Consider the following 25,316-nt stretch of genomic DNA (forward strand, 5'->3'; position numbering starts at 1 on the left):
TCGTAATCACCAGCGTCCTGGGATCGAGTCCAGCATCAGGTTCCCCACAGGGACCCTGCTTCTCCCTCTGCCTGTGTCTCTGCCTCTCTGTGTGTGTCTCATCAATAAATAACATCTTAAAAAAAAAAAAAAGGCACACACACATTCTAGATTCAAAAACAAATAGGTTGAAAGTAAAAGGATGACAAAAGATATTCCATATAGGCAGTAATCAGAAGAGAGCTGGAGAGGCCACAGTGCACGTGTCAGACAAGACCAGACTTTGAGATTTGTTGCTAGAGACAGAGAAGGCTGCATGTGTGGCCCAGTTGAGGTTACGGAGGCCTTGGAGGCTGGAAACGTGGGCACAGTGTCAGAGCAGCCTGCCCCTGGCCTGCCTTGATGGGTGAAGTCTTCCAGAGTGTACAGTACTGAGTGACCCAGCTGGCTTGTGAAGGGGGGCTGGCAGACAGGCTCGGACACGGCTGTGAAGCCCTCAGAGGACTGTTTGTGCACCTAGGATTAGAGAATGTACCTCCCCCAACCCTGGCTGAGGTTGCTGGGGGTTACCACAATGACCAGCTCCCTCCCACTACCCCCCCAGGGGGTTGCCATGGTAACTGGCTCTGGGATTGGTACAAGCTGCTTAGCTAAGTGTCTGCACCAACTAGCCAGTCAGGCTGGCCAGACCAAATGTCATGTCGACATCCAAGTCACCTCGCCTGCCCTTCCTCTGGGGTTGGTTGGGTTAGAGTCCTCTGCCATCCTTTACAAGCCCCTGTCAAGGTGTGAAGGCTCAAAGTGGGGAAAGACTAGCCTGCCAACCCTAGCACTCACCCCTGACAGGGTAAATAGTGCCCAGAAAACTAGAGCTGGCAACAAGAGGGCTCTTGAGAGAAGGTTTGAGACGCTCCACAGGCATGGTTAGCACACCACCAGATCTGGGGCTGAGATTGCAGCGTCCCTCACCCTCACGGATAATTCTCTGTGGTGAGGATTGTGTTGTGCCCTGTGGGATGTTGGGCAGCATCCGGGCCTCTACTCTCCAGGTGCCAGGATCCACCCGTAGCGGTGACAACCAAAAGTGTCTGCAGACTTTGCCATATGCCCGCCGGGAGCTAAGTCGCCCCCCTTGAGCGAGGAAAACTAGGTGCCCCGTGAGCGCAGTGTGTACTTGCCCTGCAGACTCGGGGCGGCTGCCACCCAGGGCTCCCGAGCCAGCTGGAGCACGAGCTCCACCTGGAGAGCTCTCCCAGAATGGCAGGCTCCCAGGCCCTGGCCTCACCTCCTAGGCCCGGCCTAGGACTCCCAGGCCCCCGCCTTCCCCACCCGGGCCCCACCCTCATCTGTGGCCCCGCCCACAGCGCCGAGGCCCCGCCCTCATCCCCAGGCCCGTCCCTCATCTCCCAGGCCTCGCCCACAGATCCGAAGCCCCACCCTCCTCCCGAGTCCCGCCCGCAGCTCCCAGGCCCCACCCTCATCCCAGGCCCCGCCCCCTCCCGAGTCCCGCCCACAGCTCCCAGGCCCCGCCCCCTCCCGAGTCCCGCCCACAGCTCCTAGGCCCCGCCCTTCCCTCATCCCCGGCCCCGCCCCCTCCCGAGTCCCGCCCACGGCTACTAGGCTCCCGCCCTCCCCACCTGGGCCCTTCCCTCATCTCCCAGGCCCCGCCCCCCTCCCCACGCCCGTCCCTCACCTCCCAGGCCCCGCCCTCCTCACCCGGGCCCCTCCTTCATTTCCCACGCCCCACCCTCCCAGGCCCTGCCCTCCCGGGTCCCGCCCACAGCTCCCAGGCCCCGCCCTCATCCCCCAGGCCCCGCCACTGTAGCGCGTTTTAGGAAGTGGCCATCTGGAATAAGCTAACGCGCCACAGTGGTCAGGAGCCCAGCCAGATTCTAGAAAGCTGCGCCTGGAAGTCCCTGTCTGTCTCCTCGAGACGTCGGTTGTCTCCGCTGTGATGAGTCCTGGCCGCTGGCCTCACAGGAGAAAACCAGAGACTCGTCAGTAGAGCGTGCGACTCTTGATCTGTGGGTCATGCGTTCAAGCCCCACGTTGGGCAAGGAGCCTACTTAAAAAAAAAAAAAAAAAAAAAGTTCTGGCTGACCTTGTTTCCATAAATAGAGCCTCAGTCTCCTGAGGGGGTTGTAACAACCCGTTGTTTTTCCTGACTTCAAAACTCCCTTTCCATTTTACTCTCCAACCAAAAAAACTCCTGCTGTAGATCCTGAAATTTTTTTTTGATCCTGCAAATTAAAATGATTTTAAATTTAAATTAATTTTTGAGAACTTCATAACAAAGCTGAAATGCATGGAAGACACTTTAGGGTTTAGAGACTGGAGTCAAGGTTGCTCCAATAATGGTAATGAACTTTCTGTGTTGCAGCACGTCTTCATTGTGCTGGCGAGTGCCAAGTGCAGTTGCCTTCCTGTTCCCTGGGAGGAAATGGTGTTAGCATTCCCATTTCCCAAAGCTCTGGGACTCCTGCCATGTAGACCACTCCCCCCAGGCACCCGAGGGGGAAGGTGCCTTGGACCTCCTTATCCACCCCCTACAAACTTCTGTAAGTGCTGGGTCCCCATCCCGAGCCTATATCCCTGAAGCTCCTTCAGAGAGACAGACAGTCAGGGCAAGCCCCCACTACTGGTGCCTGCACAGGATCCAGACATCTTGGGATTCATTTCTGGGATGGCAGATTCCAGGACTCTCTTCCTCTGAACTTGGCTCCATCCAAGCCCTGCTTGCAGGCTGGGGGCCCATGTGGATATTACCCACTTAGTCTCCCACCAGCGTGGTCCAGACCTTGACCCTTCTTCCTCCCTAGGCCTGGAGCTCAGGGCATGTCCCCAAGCTTCTGCTTGGCAGGCTGGGTCTGGGAAGGGAAACCATTAACTGTGCATCTTAGGAGAGTGTTCCCCAGTGAGAAAATGGTCTCTCTGTTCTGTGTGCATACATTACCCAAGGAGCAGTCTGCCTGTAAGGTTTCCTCTCTTTTTTTGAGTTTGCCCTGGACTACCTGTGTATATATGTGTGTGTTGGGGAAGTCACTCTTTTTTCTAAAAAGATTTATTTGTTTGTTTGTTTGTTATAGACATGGGGGGGGTGCAGAGACACAGGCAGAGGAATAAGCAGGCTCTATGCAGGGAGGCCGATGTGGGACTCGATCCTGGGACTCCAGGATCGCACCCTGGGCCAAAGACAGGCGCTAAACCACTGAGCCACCCAGGGATCTCCTTGGGAAGTCATTCCTACTCAGGTAACTTGGTCCTGTGGTTGCCCCCAGTGAGACGGGGGAGAGGGAAACATCTGTGCACAGGTGAAGGATCTGGACTTCACAGATTTCCCCAAAAGCATTTTCCATCTACAACAGATAAGGACTTATAAAACCCTTCCCATAAATACCATTACCACTCCCAACAAAACTAACAACTCCCAAATACCCATCCAATAGACTGTGTTGAACTTCCCCCAATTTTTCCTAAAACAAAAATGAGATAGTTTACAGCTTTGTTTAGATATATTCATACATATGTTCACGTGCATACTAGAATATTCATCCATTTAAATGGATAGATCTTCTTGCTCCTCCCCTTCTCATGCTCTGTGTGTATGTGTCAAATAAATAAAGAAACAAATCTTAAAAAAAATAAAATCCCTGAACTATATGCTCTATCTATCTATCTATCTATCTATCTATCTATCTATCTAAGTAGGCTCCATGTCTAACGTGAATTCATGACCCTGAGATGAGTCATATGCTCTATAGACTGAATCAGCCAGGTGCCCCTGAACTGTACACTTTATTTTTTTCTTAAGATTTTATTTATTTATTTGATAGAACACAAGCAGGGGAAGCCTGGGAGGCAGAGAGAGAGGGAGTAGCCTGACCCAGCTTGGACCTGAGCTAAAGGCAGTTGCTTAACCAATTGAGCTACCCAGGTGCCCTAGTTCAGGGATTTTAGTGTAGTCACAGAGTTCTGTAACTATTACAGTCAAGTTTAGGACATTTTCAACAGCCATCCCAAACCCCTTAACCATTAGCTATCATTCTTCTTTCTGTTCCTCCTTGAACACCACTCTTGCACTTACCACGATATCTTTTTTTTTTTTTTACCATGATATCTTTAAGGATAATCCATGCTGTCACATGTATCAGTACTTTATTCTTTTCATTGCCAAATGGTATTTCCCTGGATGGATAGACTACTCTTGTTTATCAGTTGGTGAACATATGGCTGTTTCCGCCTGTAGACTCCTAGCCACTATGAACAATGGGATATGCATTTTCCTGTGGACGTATGTTTTCGTTTCTCTTGGGCATATACCTCAAGGAGGAATTGCTGGATCGTGTGATAACTATATGTTTCAGGTTTGAGGAACTGCCAGGGTGTTTTCCACAGCATTTTATGTTCCCACTATAGTGCAGTGTGAGACCTCCAATTTCTCTACCTCCTCACCAACATTTCTTAGTTTTTATCTCTTTGATTCTAGCCAAAGGGTATGGGTATGAAGTCTACCTTATTGTGGTTTTGATTTGCATTTTCCTGGTGACTAATCGTGTTGAGGACCTTTTCATGTGCCTAGAGTAATGTCTGTTCAGATTTGCCCCATTTTAATTGGGTTGTCTTTTTATTATTGAGTTGTAAGAGTTAATTATTTTTTTTAATTTTTTTTAATTTTTATTTATTTATGATAGTCACAGAGAGAGAGAGAGGCAGAGACACAGGCCGAGGGAGAAGCAGGCTCCACGCACCAGGAGCCTGATGTGGGATTCGATCCCGGGTCTCCAGGATCGCGCCCTGGGCCAAAGGCAGGCGCCAAACCGCTGCGCCACCCAGGGATCCCAAGAGTTAATTATATATGGGGCGACTGGATGGCTCAGTCTGTTGAGTCTTGGTTTTGGCTCAGGTCATGATCTCAGGGTCCTGGGATTGAGTCCCGTGTCAGACTCCATGCTCAGTGGAGAGTCTGCTTGAGGATTCTCTCTTCCTCTGCCCTTTTCCCTGCTCATGGGCACATGCTCACTTTCTCTCTCTCAAATAAATCTTTACAATAAGAGACTAATTTATAGTCTGGATATATGATGCCAGGTATGTGATTTGTAAATATTTCTATCATTGTGAGTTGTCTTTCCACGTTATTGACGGTATCCTTTGATATGCAAAGTTTTAAATTTTGCTGAAGTATAATGTGTACATCTTTCATTTGTCACATTTTTTTTTTTTTTTTTTTGGTGTGGTATGCTTTTGATGGCATACCTAAGAAACCATTGCCTGACCAAGGTCATGAATATTTACCCCTATGTTTCCTTCTACAACATAGGAGTAAATGGCTTATAGTTTCAACTCCTGCACTTTCTCTCTCTCTCTCTCTCTCAAATGAATTAATAAAAATCTTTAAAAACCTTTGACTCTAAAAAAAAATATGCCAGACCATATTTGCCCAAAGTCCTCCAATACTTTCCCTTTTGTTAATTTTGATAGTTTTGAATACCAAAATTATCGCAGTGACCATGTCTTACATTTAGGTCTAATAGCCATTTTTGGGCAGCCCCAGTGGCGCAGCGGTTTAGCGCGGCCTGCAGTCCAGGGCGTGATCCTGGAGACCCTGGATCGAGTCCCATGCTGGGCCCCCTGCATGGAGCCTGCTTCTCCCTCTGCCTGTCTCTGCCTCTCTCTCTCTCTGTCTCTATGAATAAATAAATGAAATCTTTTTTTTAAAAAAAGAGCCATTTTCATTTAGTTTTTTTTATAGGGTGTGAGGTAGGAGTCCAACTTCATTCATGTGGTTATCCAGCTGCTCAGTACCATTTGTTGAAGACAACTCTTCCCCTATTAATTTGTTTTGGTACTTTTATTGAAAATAAACTGACTGTAGACATGAGTGTCTATTTCTGGACTTTCAGTTCTCTTCCCTTGATCTACGTATATTTCCTTATGCCAGTACCACACTCTCTTGATTACCGTAGTTTTGCAGAAAGTTTTGAAGTCAGGAAGTATGAATCTTCTAGCTTTGTTCTTCTTTTTTAAGATTGGCTATTATGAGTCCTTTGTATTATCATATGAATTTTGGGATCAGGCTATCCATTTCTATGAAAAAGAACACAGTGGCATGTTTATTGGTATTAAGCTTAACCTGTAGGTCAATTTGGGAAGTAAATCTCCAGTCCAAGAACACAGGGTGCTGTTTATCTATCTATCTATCTATCTATCTATCTATCTATCTATCTATCTATCTATCAGCTTTATTGAGATGTAATTCACATACCATATAATTCACCCATTAATAGGATGTACAATTCAATATTTCTAGTCTATACACAGAATTGTACAGCCATCACCGCAGTCAATATTAAATATTTACCCCCAAAAGAAACTTTGTACCCTTTATCACCACTTTATTCCCTCAGTCCTCATTCCAACTTATCCCTAGCCCTAGCCAACCACTAACTTGCCTTCTGTCTCTATAGATTTGTTTATTCTAGATCCTTTCATATAAATGGAGTGATGCAATATCCAGACAAAAGATGTTGTCTTTTGTGTTTGGATTATTTTGCTTAGCATCATATTTCTGAGATTCATCTTTCTGGAATCAGCACTTCATTCCTTTTTATGGCTGAATAATACTCCATATAGCAAACATATCATGTTTTGCTTATCCATCTGCCAGTTGGTTGACATTTGGCTATGAATGTTCATATACAAGTTTGTGAACCGTTTTTATTTCTCTTAGATATATACCTAGTAATAGACTTGCCAGGTCATTTGGTAACTCTATGTTTAATCTTATGAGGAACTGCCATATTCTTTCCTAAAATGGCTGTGCCATTTTGCATTCCCACCAGCAGTGTGTCTGAAAGTTTCTAATTTCTCTGCATCCTCACCAACACTTACTATTATCTGACTTCTTAGTCTAACCATCTTCATGGATATAAAGTGGTATCTCATTGTGGTTTTATGTTTCCCTAATAACTAATAATGTTGAGTATCTTCCCATGTGCTTATTGGCCACTTGAATATTATCTTTGGAGGAATGCCAATTCAGATTTTTGCCCATTTTAATTGGGTTATTTTTCTTTTTTTGTTGCTGGATTCATTTTGCTAGTATTGTGTTGATATTTTTGCATCTGTATTTTAGTTTTGTTTTTGTTTTTGTTTTTTGTTTTTTGGTTTTTTTTGTATTTTAGTTTTGTTGTAGAAGCTTTGTCTGATTTTGGAATCAGGGTAATACTGGGCTCATAGACTAAGTTTGGAATTCTTTTATTTTTTGGAAAAGCTGTGAAAAATTGGTATTAATTGTCCTTTAAATTTTTGATAGAAGGGACATTTGGCTGCTCTGTTGGTAGAGCAGACAATTCTTGAATTTGGGGTTATAAGTTCAAGCCCCATGTTGTATGTAGAGATTACTTAAAAATAAAGAGCTAGGGATATTGAACTCGAGTTGGAAGAGGCGAGTCCGGTCTCAAAATGGAGGGCCATGATCCAAAGGAACCCGAGCAGTTGAGAAAACTGTTTATTGGTGGTTTGAGCTTTGAAACTACGGATGATAGTTTAAGAGAACATTTTGAAAAATGGGGCACACTTACAGATTGTGTGGTAATGAGAGACCCCCAAACAAAACGTTCCAGGGGTTTTGGTTTTGTGAGTTACTCTTGTGTTGAAGAGGTGGATGCAGCAATGTGTGCCCGACCACACAAGGTTGATGGGCGTGTAGTGGAACCAAAGAGAGCTGTTTCTAGAGAGGATTCTGTAAAGCCTGGTGCCCATCTAACAGTGAAGAAAATTTTTGTTGGTGGTATTAAAGAAGATACAGAAGAATATAATTTGAGAGACTACTTTGAAAAGTATGGCAAAATTGAAACCATAGAAGTTATGGAAGACCGGCAGAGTGGAAAAAAGAGAGGATTTGCTTTCGTAACTTTCGATGATCATGATACAGTTGATAAAATTGTTGTTCAGAAATACCACACTATTAATGGGCATAATTGTGAAGTGAAAAAGGCCCTTTCTAAACAAGAGATGCAGTCTGCTGGATCGCAAAGAGGTCGTGGAGGTGGATCTGGCAACTTCATGGGTCGTGGAGGAAACTTTGGAGGTGGTGGTAATTTTGGCCGTGGTGGAAACTTTGGGGGAAGAGGAGGCTATAGTGGTGGAGGTGGTGGCAGCAGAGGTAGTTATGGAGGAGGTGATGGTGGATATAATGGATTTGGAGGTGATGGTGGCAGCTATGGTGGTGGTCCTGGTTATAGTAGTAGAGGAGGCTATGGTGGTGGTGGACCAGGATATGGAAACCACGGAAGCGGATATGGTGGTGGTGGTGGAGGATACGATGGTTACAATGAAGGAGGAAATTTTGGAGGTAACTATGGTGGTGGTGGGAACTATAATGATTTTGGAAATTACAGTGGACAACAGCAATCAAATTATGGACCCATGAAAGGGGGCAGTTTTGGTGGAAGAAGCTCGGGCAGTCCCTATGGTGGTGGTTATGGATCTGGTGGTGGAAGTGGTGGATATGGTAGCAGAAGGTTCTAAAAAAATTTCAGAAGGAAAGGGCTACAGTTCTTAGCAGGAGAGAGAGCGAGGAGTTGTCAGGAAAGCTGCAGGTTACTTTGAGACAGTCGTCCCAAATGCATTAGAGGAACTGTAAAATCTGCCACAGGAGGAACGATGATCCATAGTCAGAAAAGTTACTGCAGCTTAAACAGGAAACCCTTCTTGTTCAGGACTGTCATAGCCACAGTTTGCAAAAAGTGCAGCTATTGATTAATGCAATGTAGTGTCAATTAGATGTACATTCCTGAGGTCTTTTATCTGTTGTAGCTTTGTCTTTTTCTTTTTCTTTTCATTACATCAGGTATATTGCCCTGTAAATTGTGGTAGTGGTACCAGGAATAAAAAATTAAGGAATTTTTAACTTTTCAAAAAAAAAAAAATAAAATAAAAAAATAAAGAGCTAGGGCAGCCCCGGTGGCGCAGCGGTTTGGTGCCGCCTGCAGCCCAGGGCGTGATCCTGGAGACCCTGGATTGAGTCCCATGTTGGGCTCTCTGCATGGAGCCTGCTTCTCCCTCTGCCTGTGTCTCTGTCTCTATGAATAAATAAATAAAATCTTTAAAAAAAAATAAATAAAGAGCTAGGAGTCATTGGTGATGTCATCTGGGCCTAGGCTTCTCTTTTTCATATTTTTTTGTCATATTTTTAAAAATTATTGTTTCAATGTCTTCACTTGTCTTAGATCTATTCAGATTTTCTATTTCTTCTTGAGTCAGTTTTGGTAGTTTATTCTTTCTAGTAATTTGTCTATTTCATCCAACTTAACTAATTTATTGGCCTACAATTGTTCATAGTATTCCTTCATAAGTCCTTTTATTTTGTAGAGTCAATGGTAATGTCCCCTCCTACATTTCTGATTGTTCTCTTTTTTTTTCTTGGTCAGTCTCAGTAAAGATATGCTAACTTGGTTGATGTTTTCAAAGAACCAGCTTGTAGCTAAATTGATTTCCTCTTATATTTCTGTACTTTATTTTGTTAGTTCCCTTTTTATTCTTTCTTGCTTTAGTTTTTCTACTTGCTTCAGGTTTAGTTTGCTCTGCTTTTTCCCAGTGTCTTTTTTTTTTTTTTCTTTTTTTCTTTTTTTTCCCAGTGTCTTAAGGTTATGTTTAGCTGCATCCTATAAGTTCTGGTGTTATGTTTTCATTTTAATTCATCTCAAGGGGATCCCTGGGTGGCTCAGCAGTTTGGCGCCTGCCTTTGGCCCAGGATATAATCCTAGAGTCCCAGGATCAAGTCCTGCATCGGGCTCCTGGCATGGAGCCTGCTTCTCCCTCCTCCTGTGTCTCTGCCTCTCTCTCTTTCTCTGTGTGTGTCTATCATAAACAAATAAATAAATCTTTAAAAAATAATTCATCTCAAAGTGTTTTTTTTTTTAATTTCCTTGACGATCTCTTCTTTGACCCATTGGTTATTGAGAAGAGCATTATTTAATTTTCATTTATTTGTAAATTTCTAATAGTTTCCTCTGTTATTTATTTAAATCTTGGGATCCCTGGGTGGCTCAGTGGTTTAGTGCCTGGCTTGGCCCATGGTGTGATCCTGGAGTCCCGGGATCGAGTCCCACATCGGGCTACCTGCATGGAGCCTGCTTCTCCCTCTGCCTGTGTCTCTGCCTCTCTCTCTCTCTCTCTCTCTCTCTCTATCTGTGTGTGTCTCCCATGAATAAATAAAGAAAATCTTTTAAAAAAATCTGTTGTGGCCAGAGTACACATTTTGCATGATTTCAGTCTTTTTAAAATGTATTGAGGCTTGTTTTATGGACTAGCATATGGTCTGTCCTGTAGAATGTTCTGTGTGTGCTTGAGAAGAATGTGTATTCTGCCATTGTTAAGTGGAGTGTTCCGTAGATGTCTGTTATGTCTAGTTGGTTTATAATGTTGTGCAAATCTAGGGGTGCCTGGATGGCTCAGCCAGTTAAATATCTGCCTTAAGCTCAGATCATGATCTCAGGGTTCTGAGATTGAGCCCCAAGTTGGGCTCCCTGCTCAATGGATGAGTCGGCTTCTTCCTCTCCCTTTGCCCCTCCTCCTCCTCTCTCTCTCTCAAATAAATAAAATCTTAAAAAAATAATGTGCAAATCTATTTTTGTGCTGATCTTCTATTTTATTTATCTTCTATTTTATTTATCTTCTATTATTTTATTTATTATTGAAAATGAAATATTGAAGTCTCCAACTATTCTTGTTGAATTGCCTATTTCTTTTAGTTATGTCCACTTTTGCTTCATATATTTTGGGGTTATGTTGTTAGGTGCATATGTGTTTATAATTATTGTATCTTCCTGATGGATTGACAATCTTTTTTTTTTTTTTTTGACAATCTTATTATTATAAATGTCTCTCTCTGTCTCTAGTAATAATTTTTGTCTTGGAGTCTATTTTATCCAATATTAGTCCGATAGCCATTCCAATTCAGTTTTTTTTTTTAAGATTTTATTTATTTATTTGAGAGAGTATGAGTGGGTAGGGCAGAGGGAGAGAGAAAACCAGACTCCCTGGTGAGCAGGAATCCTGACATGGGGCTCAATCCCAGAATGCTGAGATCATGACCTGAGCCAAAGGCAGATGCTTAACCCATTGAGCTACCCAGGTGCCCCTCCAGTACTCCCCTCTTTAAAAAAAAATAAAGATCTTATTTATTTACTCATGAAAAACACAGAGAGAAGCAGGGACATAGGGAGAGGGAGAAGCAGGCTCCCCATGAGGAGCCCAATGAGGGACTCTATTCTGGGACTCCAGGACCACAACCTGAGCCAAAGGCAGATGCTCCATCACTGAGCCACCCAGGTGCCCCCTCTTCAGTTCCCTTTTGATGACTGCTTGCAAGGTATATCTTTTACTATCCTTTTGTTTTTGACATATTTCTATTTTTGACTATATATTGTATCTTTTGTAGACAGCACGAGGTTGGATCATGTTTTCTTATCCATTTTGCTAGTGTCTGCCTTTTAACTGAAAGCTTAATCCATTTACATGCAATATAATTACTGATAAGAAGGACTTCTGTCATTTTGCTGTTTTTTACTTCTTGAGGAGGTAGTGTACATTTTTAAAAATATAAATTCAGGGACGCCTAGGTGGCTCAACAGTAGCATCTGCCTTTGGCTCAGGTCATAATCCTGGAGTCCCAGGATCGAGTTCCATATCGGGCTTCCTGCATGGAGCCTGCTTCTCCCCTGCCTATGTCTCTCCCTTTCTCCCTCTCTCTCTGTCTCTCATGAATAAATAAATAAGCCTTTAAAAAATAAAGTATAATATAAATCCAGTTAATTAACACATAATGTATTATTGGTTTCAGAGATAGAGGTCTTTATTATTATAATACCCCATGCTTATTACATCATGTGCCCTCCTTAATGTCCATCATCCAGTCACCCCATCCTTCATCACCCTGCTACTGTTTGTTATTTTTGTTATCTGAATGCCTAACTATGCACTGGTCCCTTCATATACATCATTCACATTTTGTATACTCATTTTATGATTAAGGAATCTAAAGCCTGGAAGATGCAATAACAATCCTAGTCAGTGGTGGAGCTGAGGTGTGAGCCATCAGCTCATTGGCTCTTGTCTGGAGATTTCCTCACTGGTCTTCTGGCCTTTTCCCTTACCCTCCCAAGGCCAATCTACATGTGCAGCCAGGGGGACCTTTTATACATGTAACTGATCATAGCCCCCTTGCTGATGTTCCAGTGACTCTCTTTGGAAGTCCTGAGATGCTTCATAATGAACTACTCCTGGTTAGTGAATACGTTCAGATACAGAGTTGTCTCCTTCCCACCCAGATCACTTGAGAGCTCAGCACTGTTGACTATGGTGTCATTTGCTGGCCTCTGAGTATGTTCCAGTCTAGGCCTTGGTAGAACCAAGAGGACCTCTTGGACCATAGCCACCACCAGAGAGTTTCTGCACTTGACATACCTTTTCCTTCAGCCACACCCAACTTCACATTTTCCCCTCTTCTTCTCCTTTAGTCCATGAAGACTCTGCAGGATTTGCTTACTGACATTTATGCCCTCAAGATCACCGCTGAAACTCTCAGAAAGGATGTGGACAAACTGAAGGAAATATTTGACAAGGTAGACCCACTCTAGCATCCTCTGTGCTGGTCATACTGCTTGGACCTTAGATGGTTGGGGTGACAGGGTACATATAGGGAGCCTGTTCTTAGTAAGAGAACACAGCTATGAAAGCAAAAAAAGGGGTTTGACATTGCACAGCGACTTGGTCCATCCCAACCATCTCTCCATGGCTTCCACCATGCTTTTCACCCTTCTGTATTAGGACATCATTTGTAAGTGACAGAAACCTTGTTTATCCTGGCTTAGAAAAGTGAGAGAGTTTAGTGTCTCATTTACTAAAACGTCCATGGTTGCCTTCAGGTACAACCAGATCTAGGTGCTCATACTGCATCAATCTCTCTCAATGATGTTTTCCTGTGGGTTGGATTTATTCTCAGGCTGGTACTCCCTAAGACTCTAGGCTCACATTCCACCAACTTAGCAGAAAGAGAACAGCTTTTCCTATTCTATACAGCTCTGTCCACACTGAAAATAGCAATAAACCTAGCACAGGCATACAGTCTATCTCCCTTTGTAGTCACCAGGACATCAACCCAGGTGCATAATCACTCTTTATCATGATGTGGAAGTACACAGAATTCCTGAAGCATGAGTTCACAGTGGGTGAGTCAGAGCTAGGCTCAGAGGCTGGTATTAAGGCTGAGGTTTTACAGCTTGCCTCCAGATTGTGTGGTTTAGGGTATCATCCCCAATCCACAGTCAGTGTAGGCATTTGATTGTCATGGTAACTGTGAGAACTCAGTCTGGGTAGCTCCCATCTGAGAAGAAAGGACATCACAAAACACTAAAAAGATTCCTTCAACAAATATGTCGGAGAAAAAAAATGCCCCTCAATCTACCTCTTAGTCTTTTTTCTTCTTCTTCTTTTTTAAGATTTTATTTGACACAGAGAATGAGAGAGCACAAGCAGAGGGAGAGGAAGAAGCAGGCTCCCTATTGAGCAGGGAGTCCAACGTGGGGCTCAATCCCAGGACCCTGGGATCATGACCTGAGCTGAAGACAGACACTTAACCAACTGAGCCACCCAGGCACCCCCTCTTAGATATTCTTTTTTTTTTTTTTCCTAGAGATTCTTAATGTATTTTTGCCCATTAAAGGCTCTGAGAAGTCCTGCAGTATCAAAGCCCATTGAATACTTTTTAAGCCTAGCATTTTCCAGACTTATTTTCCCAGGGAACCCTCTTCTACTCCTTTCCCACTCACTGAGAAACACTTGCTTTGGAATTGGTTCTTCCTTCTCTAACTTAGTCACCTAGAGCTAAGTCCTTGTCTCTGAGCTGTGGGAGAAGCAGGGCCAGGATCAGAACTTACACCCCTGGCCCATGGCCTCGGCTTATTTGACAGATGAACCCAGAAAGAGTAAATGATTTGGCTGAAGATCTGAAAGGACAGAACAGGAAGGTGACTGCGCTGCAGCGGGATGTGGTGAGAGCCTTGGCTTCCCTTCCCAGTCCCCTGACCTCCAGGCTGGGGGTGCTGGGGGCAGGGAGGAGTAAGGAGGAGAACATAATCTATAAAGGCAAGTGTGGACAAGGAGCCACCCAAGGGCATTGCCTCTCACTCCCAAACTCTCTCCTGCCCCCCCAAGGTTTCTCTCCAGAGCAAAATCCTCACCATCCCCAAAGCCGAGGACATGGTACTCTGGAGCGGCCTCCATGAGGCCATGTTCACCCCCGTGAGTGAAGGAGGAATGATGGGGCGGGGGGCAGGGGCAGCAGCATAGGGCCGGGGAAGGCAGGGTTGGGGAGCAGGCGGGTGCCCACTGAGCTGGCCTGGAGCAGCCCTGGCCAGCCTCACCCCCTTTTCCTCAGGGGACTTCTGCAAGGGGACCTAGTCTATCACAGTTTGAGGATTCGGAGCTGTGGAAGTTTGCAGAGCGGCATCCAGACACTGAGCAGCCCCAGACCCCTAGCAGCTCCCTGGAAGCTGCTGGTCATGTCCAGATCTCAGAGGCCATCCTGCAGCCCAGGTTACTGGAGACCGTCTGGCATTATGAGGTCCCAGAGCAGCTGGAGGAGGAGGAATCTGCCCAAGCTATTCTACTCGGGGCCGAGGGGCCAGGGCAGCCTCAGGGGCTGGAGCCCGGGTCTGTGCCCACGCGGGGGCCGCGGCCTGAGTCTGTTCCTGCACTGGGGCCTGTGCTGGGGCCCAGCCTGACACCTGGGTTCACTCTACCACCTTGGCCTGCCCTTGGAACTGGACCTGTCCCTGGGTCTGGGCCTGTCCCTGCTCCTCGGCCTGCCCCCGGGCCTGCACCTGCCCCAGAGCTTCAGCCTATACCACCAAGAAGCTGGCCTCCTCCCAGAAGCTTGTCCAGGGGTAGCGCTTGGCCCTTCGGGGGCTTAGGCTCCTTGCAGCCTGGCCCGGGTGCATCAGGCCCCCTGCCTGCAAAGTCCCAGGTCTTCAGAGCTCCACCACCTGCCACGGAGTTTGGCTCAGCGTGGCCCCGTTCACTGTGGCCACAGTCTGGCCAGGCAGAGATGAACCTGCTCCCAGCCGTCTTAGAAAATGAGGAAGAATTTTTATCTCATGATATGCCAGTCCCTTGGGACAGGGCCCCCAGGGCTGAGGCCCCCAACGGAGCACCTGCTAAAACTCCCTGGACTGCCCTCCAGCGGTTGAAGACCACTGCTGGCATGGCAGCTGCCGCTGCCACTGCCTATGCAGCCACTGCCACCTCAGCAGCCCGGAAAGCCGAGGCTGTTGCCAAGGCCATCATAGATGCCCCGGCCACCAAGTTGGCCACTGTAGCAACGGCCGCGGCTGCCTCGGGGCCCTTAGGGGTCTTGGCAGACATCCTGGGTGCAGGCTCTTCCCGTGGAGCCTTCTCTTTCAGTGAGGATACAGAGATAGAAGACTTGCAGGTGTTCGAAGATGACCTCTCTTCCCTGTATGTTGCTGCTGGCCTCCCTCCCGAAAGCACCCTGTCCCAGGCCATGCTGGCCGCCCAAAAGGCCTTGACCCCTGAAGACAAGAAGACGGCCGTCAGGTACTCCATGGGCCACATAGCCCAGATGCCCCTGAGACACGACTCCCTCAAAGAAGAGTTTGCCCAGCTGTCGTCCAACCTCCAACAGCGCCTGACTTATCTAGGTAGGTCCAGCCTGGCTCAGGCCCTCCCTGCAGCCTCCAAGTCCCTCGTCTCCATTTAGCTCCCTCAACAAAACCTGTATTAACCATTAGACATTCATTCCTCTGGCCTCCACATTAGTCTCTCGCTAGTCCATTCTTTTACAATGAGTATTACAGCGAGGGCTTCTCACAGGGGAGAGGGGGTGGTTAGGGCCTAAAGTTGGCACTGAAGAAGGAAGATTGCATGTCAAAATTACCTTGGAAAACTCTCGGGCAGCCCTGGTGGCTCAGCAGTTTAGCGCCGCCTTCAGGCCCAGGGCCTGATCCTGGAGACCCGGGATGGAGTCCCACATCAGGACCCCTGCATGGAGCCTGCTTCTCCCTCTGCCTGTGTCTCTGCCTCTCTCTCTCTCTCTGTGTCTCATGAATGAATGGATAAATCTTAAAAAATAAAAATAAAAAAGGAAAACTCTCTTTCCACAGCCTGTACAACACAGCACTGCTGTACAGTGTTTCGGTAAGTCTGGTTCTGCCAGAATGTCCCACGGCTCTAGACAGACCCCAAAGTGGTCAGTTTGGGATTAGGAGCAACTGCCTGGCAAACACGTGCATCCTTAAAGACCACAGAAGCTTTCTGGGTGGCAGCAGAACAAGTAGATTTATGCTCCCATTTTATGCCCACGATGGGCAAATGCTCGCTGAGGGGAGTGGAGGGCAGGATAGCCTAGTCTAATAGTCCTCAACCCTGTGCTCCCCTCGGCATCCCATCCGCAGAGGGCTGGGGAAAACACAGATTGCAGGGACCCCAGCCCAGAGTTTCTGACTTGGTCGGTCTGGGCAGGGCCCAAGAATTTGCATCTCTTTCTCATTCCAGCAGCTGGCCCAGGGGACCCACTGTGAGACCCATTGCCCTACACTGTTTGCATCTTTATCTTGCTTTTTTTGCTCTCTGCCCAGCACAGTGGTTGGATTAAGTCAAATCCCTATGTGGAGGTACCCCTAATTGGCAGTGCTGTTCTACACATTGTGAAAAGAAATTGTAGGATTTCAGCCAGCTTAGATAGACCGTCTATGAGGACTGGTGTGCAGCTAAGCATATGAGAGAAATGGGTGCCTGGGGGGCTCCATCAGTGAAGCACCTGCCTTCAGCTCAGGTCATGATCCTGGGGTCCTGGTATTGAGTCCTGTGTCAGACTCCCTGCTCAGCGGGGAGCTTGCTTCTCCCTCTGCCTCTCTCTCTCACTTTCTCTCAAGTAAATAAGTAAAATATTTGAAAAAAAAAATTTAAGCAGGGAAACTTAATTTTGATATTTTATTTAACCCAATATATTCAAAATAGTATGATTTCAATATGTGATAAAAAATTGAGATGTTTTATGTTCCTATCTCCTTACTAAGCTTTCCAATTCCAACATGCGCTTCACACTTAGAGCATATCTGCACTGGAACTCACCCCATGTCATGTGCCCAACAGCCACATGTACCTCCTGGTTATCCTATTAGATACCACAGGTCTAGGAAGGCCTTTCTGGAATTTACTCCCTTCTCAGAAAAGGCCCTTAAGCTGGGGGTGGCTGGGTGGTTCAGTCAGTGGAGCATATGACTCTTGATCTCGGCATTGTCAGCTTGAGCCCCATGTTGGGAATAGAGAATACTTGAAAAAAAAAAAAGGTCCTGAATGAAACTACAAAGCACCTTATTTATGAGAGTATATGGAGTGCATTATCTCATCACAAGATACAAAGAGGTTTTTAACAAAGAAGGAGAGGGGTTTAAAAAAAAAAAAAGTAACCTATATCAAGTTCCAGACAAGAAGTTAAAAACTAATGTACAGGACACACCTAAGAAGGTATGAGAAATCAGAGCCAAAATATGTTTACAAACTTCTTAACAAAAATGGCGGCTTGTCAGAAGTAGAATTTGGGCCATTATGGCTTCACATTTTAAATTTAAATTTATAAATAATAATAATAATAAATTTAAATTTATTACTTTCATATTCTTTTTTAAGATTTTATTTATTTATTTATTTATTTGAGAGAGAGAGAGAGAGAGCGCGTGCATGCATAAGCAAGGATGAGGGGCAGAGGGAAAAGGAGAGAGAATCTCCAGGAGACTCCCCGTTGAGTGTGGAGCCTAGTAGGGGAATCGATCCCACAACCCTGAGATCATGACCTGAGCTGAAATCAAGAGTCAGATGCTTAATTGACTGAGGCACCCAGGTACCCCTCCTTTTTTGAAAGATTTTTAAGGATTTTATTTATTTATTCATGAGAGACACACAGAGAGAGACAGAGACACAGGCAGAGGGAGAAGCAGGCTCCTCTCAGGGAGCTTGATGCAGAACTCAATCCCAGGATCCCTACCAAAGGCAGAGTATCAACCACTGAGCCACCAGGGGCCCCTTTTTATGATTTCTTCTTCTTTTTTTTTTTTTTAAGAACGCAGCTGCTAGAAAATTTTAAATGACAGCAAAGGCCACCCAGACTCAGTCTCTCGTTGCTGGACAGCACCAAGTCAGATGACTCATTTCAGAAGCAGGTGGAGCTCTAGATGGAGCATCTTTCCCTGTCCCTGCCGTCAACAGCTACCCCCTCCTTTGCTTTCAGCTAATTTGGGAGCTTCTTCCAAGCTTGGGACGACAGTGGACACACTACAGGAAAAGATTGGGAGCCTCCAGAGATCCAGAATGAAGGTCAGTGCCACAGGCAGAAGGAGCTTCTGAGATGGTGGCTTGAGGCACCTCAATGTCAGAGTCCCTGACCCAGGACAGTATTTGTTGTGTAGCTGAAAGGTAGCCCGGGGGAGTGAGTGGGGCCAAGGAGGCAGACCTCGCAGGTGCAGGGGTCCCAGTGGGTCATGCGCATGTGGTTCCCCCTGGCGAGGGTTGTAGGGGGCCACCCATGGGGCATATTGGAGATGTGCCGGCCTGGTATGCTCATCAAGCCCCTTCCTGGCTTTTGTGACCTTAGAAGCTGAGGCTTTTGTGTCTGTGTCTCCCCTTTTTAGGAAGAGGAACTCGAGAGAATTTGGGGCCACCAAATAGAGATAATAAAGGATCACCACCTCGTGCTGGACAGGGCAGTGGAAAAGCTCCAGATTCGCCTAGATGACTTAAAGGTCTGGGGGTTTCAGTAGCCAACTGAGGGGAGGATTCATCACTTGGACATTTGGACCCTTCCCAAAAGTTTCACATAGATGGGGGGAACCAGGGACAGTGCACTGGTATTTTACTTTGTGTGAATTCCACTTCAGTTAAAACAAACAAATCCCACCCCCCACCCCCCCACCCCCAAACATATAAATGAGGGCCTGAGCAACGTCTGTGTTGTGGATGGTGAGGTTACAAGCCCCCAGAAGGGTGCCTGGCTCAGAGCAAACGGCTCAAAATGTGCTGGATGAATCAGTGAATGAATACAAAAATTTCTTGCACCAAGTGTTAGGTTTATAACGTTTTCCCTTAAACCCAGCTCGTTTGTGAGTTCTCAGCATCAGGGCGGGGGTGGAGGAGCGTCTTTCCGGAACGGCAGATTTGCTGACACCACAATTGTGCAGACACAGAGTGCCTAGCTGGGGCTCACTCACCGACACCTTCTCCTATGGGCCTGGAGGGTCTGACCCAGCTGGCCTGATGGTCCTCAGGACCAGTCCGGTCTGTGCCTTGTCTCAGAGGCATACCCACTTGGAGGACGACTCACGGTCATGCCCAGCAGGAGGACGTGACCTTACCCCAGAGCATAAGACACAAAACTCCAAGCAGATTCATTGCAGATGGTTCCCATGGGGACTTCTGATTCCAAGTCTGGGGGCTTGGTGGGATGCTTTAGGATGAAGGAGACACAGGGGGAAGGCCTATCTCCCCCTCCAGAGACTGTCACACAGAGGCATCAGGCTAGGACACAGACATGGCAACGTGGCAGGGAAAGGTCTCCTGAAAAGGGAACCAGTTCCCAGCCTGAGCAAGGGTGGAGTGTGTGGGCAGAGGGTGGCGGGCTTGCCAGCTCAGGCCTTTGTGAATGCCGAGATCAGGAATTGCCTTGTCTGGGGCCAGCTCTGGGCCCTCGCTGTCACTGCCCTGCAGGGGGACAAGTGCCTTCCCCCACGGAGACTGGAGCCTGCACACCAGGTACGTGTGATGTGTGCCCAGCAAGGGGCGGGGGGTGGGGGGGTGGGAGCGGTGTTGCTGGGCGTCTGCCTCCAAGTAGCATTGTTTGTCGAGGGAAACTGCAAGTCAGCCTTTGGGCTTCCTGCCCCTGTGCTGAGGGGAAGTTGTTGCTTATAAAAGTTAACCCTGGAAAGACCTGGGGCAGGGTTTCGTATACAGCATGTGCTCCGTTAAATATTTCTCAAGTGAATGCAAGCCACAGGAAGCCAGCAGCCCTGTGGAGCCCTGCCTGGAGAAATGGGGGAGGACAGGCACATCTGCCGCGGTTCTCACCCGCAACATCTGGAGCAGGGAAGAAACGGGGCTGCTACGGTTTTCCCTGTATGTCCGCGAGAAATATCAGGAACATAACAGGTAGCACAAGAAATCCTCTTACCCACCCACTGAGCCAGTGCTACCAGCCTCCACTTTGCGCCAGGCACTCTGCTAGCGGCTGGCGATGCCTCAGCAAGCCGGACCCTCCAGGCCCTTTCGTGCATGCGTGTGTGTGTGTGTGTGTGTGTGTGTGTGTGTGTGTGTGTTTGCGTGTGTGTGTGTATGCGTGTGTGTGCAGGGGGCAGTGGTGGCATTGGTTTGTTTTTAAGCAGAGTGTAATGTACACACAGTAAAATGCCCAAGTCTTAAGCCTAAGAGCCAATTGTGCAGCCACGCTGCCACCATCCAGTCAAGACGAAGTGCTTCCATCCCCTTGGCGCGCTTCTCGCAGAGAGCTTCCCTACTGAGAGCCCAGCGAGAAAATAAGTTGGGGGGAGAACTCTTTCTTGTGGACTTTATGGAAAACAGGAGTTGCCTTTTGCAAGTGGACAAGGGTCTTCTACAAGCCAGAGGTTCCATTCCCAAACCACTCTTGGGACAAGCTGTGACACTCAGAGTTCTGGCTGGGTGCGGGAGGACACCGATGGGGCGGCCAGGGGGTATGGAGTGCTAACTCTGCCAGAATTAGCCAGAAGACACCACTTCTCATCCCTCCACGCTGCGGGAGAGGAGGGGGATCGGTGCCATGGGAAAGAGCAGGGAACAGATCCAGGCAAAGAAGCTTACCAAGCTTGCCCGGTTGGGGGGTGGCACGGTGTTGGGGTTCAGAGCACTGGCATTGGGTTAGATGGGCCTGGGTTTGAACCCCAGTTCTGCCACTGGGTGTATTTGCTTCCTGTGGCTAACATAAGAAATTATTGCAGATTATTGCAAACTGCTTAAAGCACTAGGGACCTGTTCTCTCACTATTCTGGAGGCCAAAAGCCTGAAATCATTGTTGGCAGGGCATTGCTCCGACTGAAGTCTCCAGGGGAGGGTTCTTGCCTCTTCCAGTTTCTGGTGGCTCCAGGCATTCCTTGGCTTGTGGCCGCATTGCTCCAGTCTCTGCTTCCGTGGTCACGTGTACTCTTCCCTTGGAGTCTGTCTTCACATCGCCTCCTAACAAGGACACCAGTCAGTGGATTTAGGGTCTGCCCTGATCTCGTACAGCCTCATCATAACTAATAATCTGCAAAGACCCTGTTTCCAAATAAGGCCACATTCACAGGTTCTGGGCAGGCGTGAATCTTGGGGAAAACATGTAATCAACGCAGTGCTCATAACCCTAGCAATAGAAGTTAGAAGTTCCCAGGGACACCTGGGTGGCTCAGTGGTTGAGCATCAGCCTTTAGGTCAGGCCTGTGGTCCTGGGGTCCTGGGATCGAGCCCTGCTTCTCCTTCTGCCTGTGTCTCTGCCTCTCTCTGTGTGTCCCTTATGAATAAATAAATAAAATCTTTTAAAAAAGAGAAGTTAGAAGTTCCCAGATAGGGATCTCTGGGTGGCTCAGCAGTTTGGCACCTGCCTTTGGCCCAGGGCATGATCCTGGAGACCCAGGATCGAGTCCCACGTCGGGCTCCCTGCATGGAGCCTGCTTCTCCCTCTGCCTGTGTCTCTGCCTCTCTCTCCCTCTTTCTGTGTATCTCATGAATAAATAAATAAAATCTTAAAAAAAAAAAAGAAGTTCCCAGATAATTACTCCCCTTTATTTCTAGATTTTAACTAGAAGGAGCCAAGTGGAGATCTGAGTATTAATGTTGAGCCTGGAACTCCAAAAGGTCAGGGATTCCTGCTGACGTGGGGTTGGAGGAAGTAACTTGGCTTGAGCCATATCAGGGCCTTCCTTCCATACCTCCACTTCCCATTGTAGACCTTGGGACCCATCTCCAGGCAAGGTGGATGTGATGGTATTTGCCATTTATTAGAATTAGGTTCAACTTCAGATCACATAAACTGACTTAAGCAAGCGTTAAGTGTATTTCCCTTTCACATTCAAGAAACTCAGAGATGGTTGGTCCAGAGCTGGTATAGAGCTCTGTGGTGTGTGATTTCCATTCTCAAGCTCACCTCAAGGTACAACATGGCTACGGGCACTCCAGTCATTACCTCTGCATTCAAGACAGCAGCAAAGAGGACATACTTCATTAAGTATTTCTTTTTTTCCCTACCTACTTCCTATCCACTTCCATTTACACCCCCATTATCATACTGAGCTGTAAGGGAGGATGTGAGATGAATTTATGATTCTGGGCTGCCAGGTACCAGCTAAAAGTTTGGGGGCTCTCTTTCCTAAGGGTGAGAGGGAAGCCAGATATGAAGGGAGAAGCAGAAGCCTGTTTCTAGCTTTGGAGGAAACCTGGCCCCACCCTCTGGGGACATTGCTCAGAAGGTGTAAGGCTCTGAGGCTCTTCCCAAGGCAGGTGAGCTGCTGCTGCTGTCACAGCGAGGGCCCAGGAGGTGGAGAGCAGGCACTCTACGGAGTGAAGGGGATGGGAAATACGCCAGCGCGCAGTGTATGTGGCATATAAGTGCTTGGAAGATAAACAGACTCCAGTTCTCACCAGGACCCCATTACAGATCAGAAGAGCTGTACTTGCCTTAAACATCCAGGGAACCAAAGTGTTAATGTTGGTTTGTGTTTTCTTTCCTTGGATCTGCCTCCCTGTGCAGCCAAGTCCTTGTGATGCCACGTCCTCTGGAACAGCTTGTCCCAAGGCTCATGTTCCTTCCCTTTGGATCTGGGCACCTGGAGGCCACACCTTCTGACATGCCCACCCTCCCTGCTATCCACCTGGCCCCGTCGTCCCTCCCTGGCACGTCGTGGGGGGTGGACATGGGAGGGAGATATGATTCCCAAGGGGTCCGGGGATGGGGAACATACCCTTTGCTTCTGTCCTTAGATTGTCCATGCTCAAATTAAAAACCTCGAAATGCACAAGGTGGACAAAAGTGAGCTGGAGCAGGAGTTGAAAGAGGTGAGTGGAGCAGAGGATCCTCCCACAAGCTCTCCATCCCAGGGCAATGGAGTCATCCAGCCAAGACAAAACAGAGAACCTCCCACAGTTTCCTTCCACTTTTCTCATATATGAGGGCTTGGGGAGCCACCCCAAAGTTATCCTATCAACTCCTATTTTCTGTGACTCAGGATTAATGACAATTTATTACGTGAACCTAAAAATCATACACCAGCTTCTCCATCACAGGAAGACCTCAAATGAGACCTGACAGTCATGCTTGAGCCAGTTAGACTCTAGGGTTGAATTTAACCCAAGAGGGATCCCTGGGTGGCGCAGCGGTTTGGCGCCTGCCTTTGGCCCAGGGCGCGATCCTGGAGACCCGGGATCGAATCCCACGTCGGGCTCCCGGTGCATGGAGCCTGCTTCTCCCTCTGCCTGTGTCTCTGCCTCTCTCTCTCTGTGACTATCATGAATAAATAAATAAAATCTTAAAAAAAAAAATTTAACCCAAGGCCAGGCATTCAGGGTCCCAGACTAAAAAATACAGACCAGAGTGGTCAGATCCCCCAGCTTCCTCCTGCTCCCAGCCCAGCAGCCTCCCCTCTGTCTCTAGAAAGCTGACAGGAGCACCCTGGCAAGCAAGGCAAGCCGGGCTGACCTGGAGACGGTGGCAACAGAGCTGAACGAGATGATTCAGGGCATGCTCTTCAGGGTTGTGACCCACGAGGATGACTGGAAGAAGGCTCTGGAGCAGCTGAGCAAGGATGTGAGCACCAAGGTGAGTACCCTGTAGCAGCTATCACCTGCTGTGTAACAAGTAACCCTGAGATGTGGCAGCTTGAAACAACAAATGCTCGGGGTACTGAGGGTCAGGAATTGGGGAGCAGCTTAGCTGAGTAACTTGGGTTCTCCCATGAGGTTGTAGTCAAGATGCCATCTGGGGTTGTGGTCCTCTGAAGTGCCACTTCCAAGATAGCACCCTCCAGTGGCCATCAACAAGATGCCTCACTTCCTTGCCACTCAAACTTCCCTTTAAGGCTGCTTGAGCAGCCTCACAACATGGCTTCCCCAGAGTGAGCGACCCAGGATAGCCCAATGGAAGCTGCATTGTTGTCTCTGACTTAGCCACACCGCATCATTCCTGTAGCATCTTGTGCTTCCATAGACCAGCCCTACTCCATGTGAGAGGGTGTGAGTACCAAGAGGTATGGGCAGGGAGCATCTTGGAGGCTGACTACCAGAACTTTCCCTCCTGGGTGAGCAAAGGGGCATGGTAGGATTGTGGGGATGGGGGGGAGGCCTGCTGATCATTTATTCTTTCATCATTTACTGACCACCTATGATAAGCCAGACTTTGGAGAAATGTCGAGAATGAGTCTCAGCCCCTGTCTTGATTTGTACCATCCCCTAGAGACAGGAACTATCAGACCAGCACAATTACAGTGCTGCGGAGCTCCAGCAGCTTGGGTTCCAAATCCAGCAGCCCTGGTGGGAGCCCGAGCTCTGCCCAAGCAGCCATGTGCTGTGAGTTGTGTAACCTCACTGAGCCTCAGCCTTCTCATCCACAAAACGAGGATTTCTTCGTTCATCAGCTATGCACTGGGCACCTATGACTCTGGTCATTGTGGGTCACAACAAGCACAACAGACACAGGACATGTTTCTCTTGGAGACGCATTCATCATAAAAATCACAAAAATCAATGCAGAATTTGCAGCCCAGGTGACTCTGGTTATCTACAGAACAACTGACCTATTTTTCTTCAATAATTCAATGATAGGGTGGGGGAAAAAGTGGAGACAGAGAGACTGTTCTAGATTAAAAGTGTCTCCAGGGATCCCTGGGTGGCGCAGCGGTTTGGCGCCTGTCTTTGGCCCAGGGCGCGATCCTGGAGACCCGGGATCGAATCCCACGTCGGGCTCCCGGTGCATGGAGCCTGCTTCTCCCTCTGCCTGTGTCTCTGCCTCTCTCTCTCTCTCTCTGTGTGACTATCATAAATAAATAAAAATTAAAAAAAAAAAGAATTCTAAAAGTGTCTCCAGACACAAAACAACCAAATGCAGCTCATGAGGAGACCTGACCTGTGTCCTGGTTCAGTTGTGCCAACTCTATAAACAGGCTGGGAATTAGAGCAAAGTCAGGAATTACTGTTCGTGTGTTAGGTGTCATTACAGCGTTGCGGTCATTAAGAAAATGTCCTCATGAAGGGCGCTGAGATGGCTC

At 47.4% G+C, this 25,316-nt stretch overlaps 1 protein-coding gene and 1 pseudogene across 5 annotated transcripts in view; both read left to right on the forward strand.

Annotated features, from left to right (window-relative positions):
• Window positions 1–25,316, forward strand: part of C8H16orf96 (chromosome 8 C16orf96 homolog) — a 48,202-nt gene that overhangs the window by 2,522 nt on the left and 20,364 nt on the right. For 4 of the 5 annotated variants that reach the window (XR_012035449.1, XM_072835569.1, XM_072835572.1 and 1 more), the window contains exons 2-9: window positions 12,501–12,605; window positions 13,953–14,033; window positions 14,197–14,283; window positions 14,420–15,701; window positions 18,290–18,375; window positions 18,690–18,800; window positions 23,038–23,112; window positions 23,708–23,872. Coding sequence is in view for 4 of the 5 variants with exons in the window: in XM_072835569.1 (XP_072691670.1) it covers window positions 12,501–12,605; window positions 13,953–14,033; window positions 14,197–14,283; window positions 14,420–15,701; window positions 18,290–18,375; window positions 18,690–18,800; window positions 23,038–23,112; window positions 23,708–23,872 (1,992 nt within the window). In the remaining variant the exon portion in view is untranslated. Of the gene's footprint in view, window positions 1–2,382; window positions 2,538–3,065; window positions 3,231–12,500; window positions 12,606–13,952; window positions 14,034–14,196; window positions 14,284–14,419; window positions 15,702–18,289; window positions 18,376–18,689; window positions 18,801–23,037; window positions 23,113–23,707; window positions 23,873–25,316 lie in introns of those variants that run through there. The other variant, XM_072835571.1, reaches the window with a different exon arrangement.
• Window positions 7,407–8,890, forward strand: LOC140638377 (heterogeneous nuclear ribonucleoprotein A3 pseudogene; annotated as a pseudogene).

Source organism: Canis lupus, chromosome 8 (assembly GCF_048164855.1).
Source record: "Canis lupus baileyi chromosome 8, mCanLup2.hap1, whole genome shotgun sequence".
Lineage (NCBI taxonomy): Eukaryota > Metazoa > Chordata > Mammalia > Carnivora > Canidae > Canis > Canis lupus.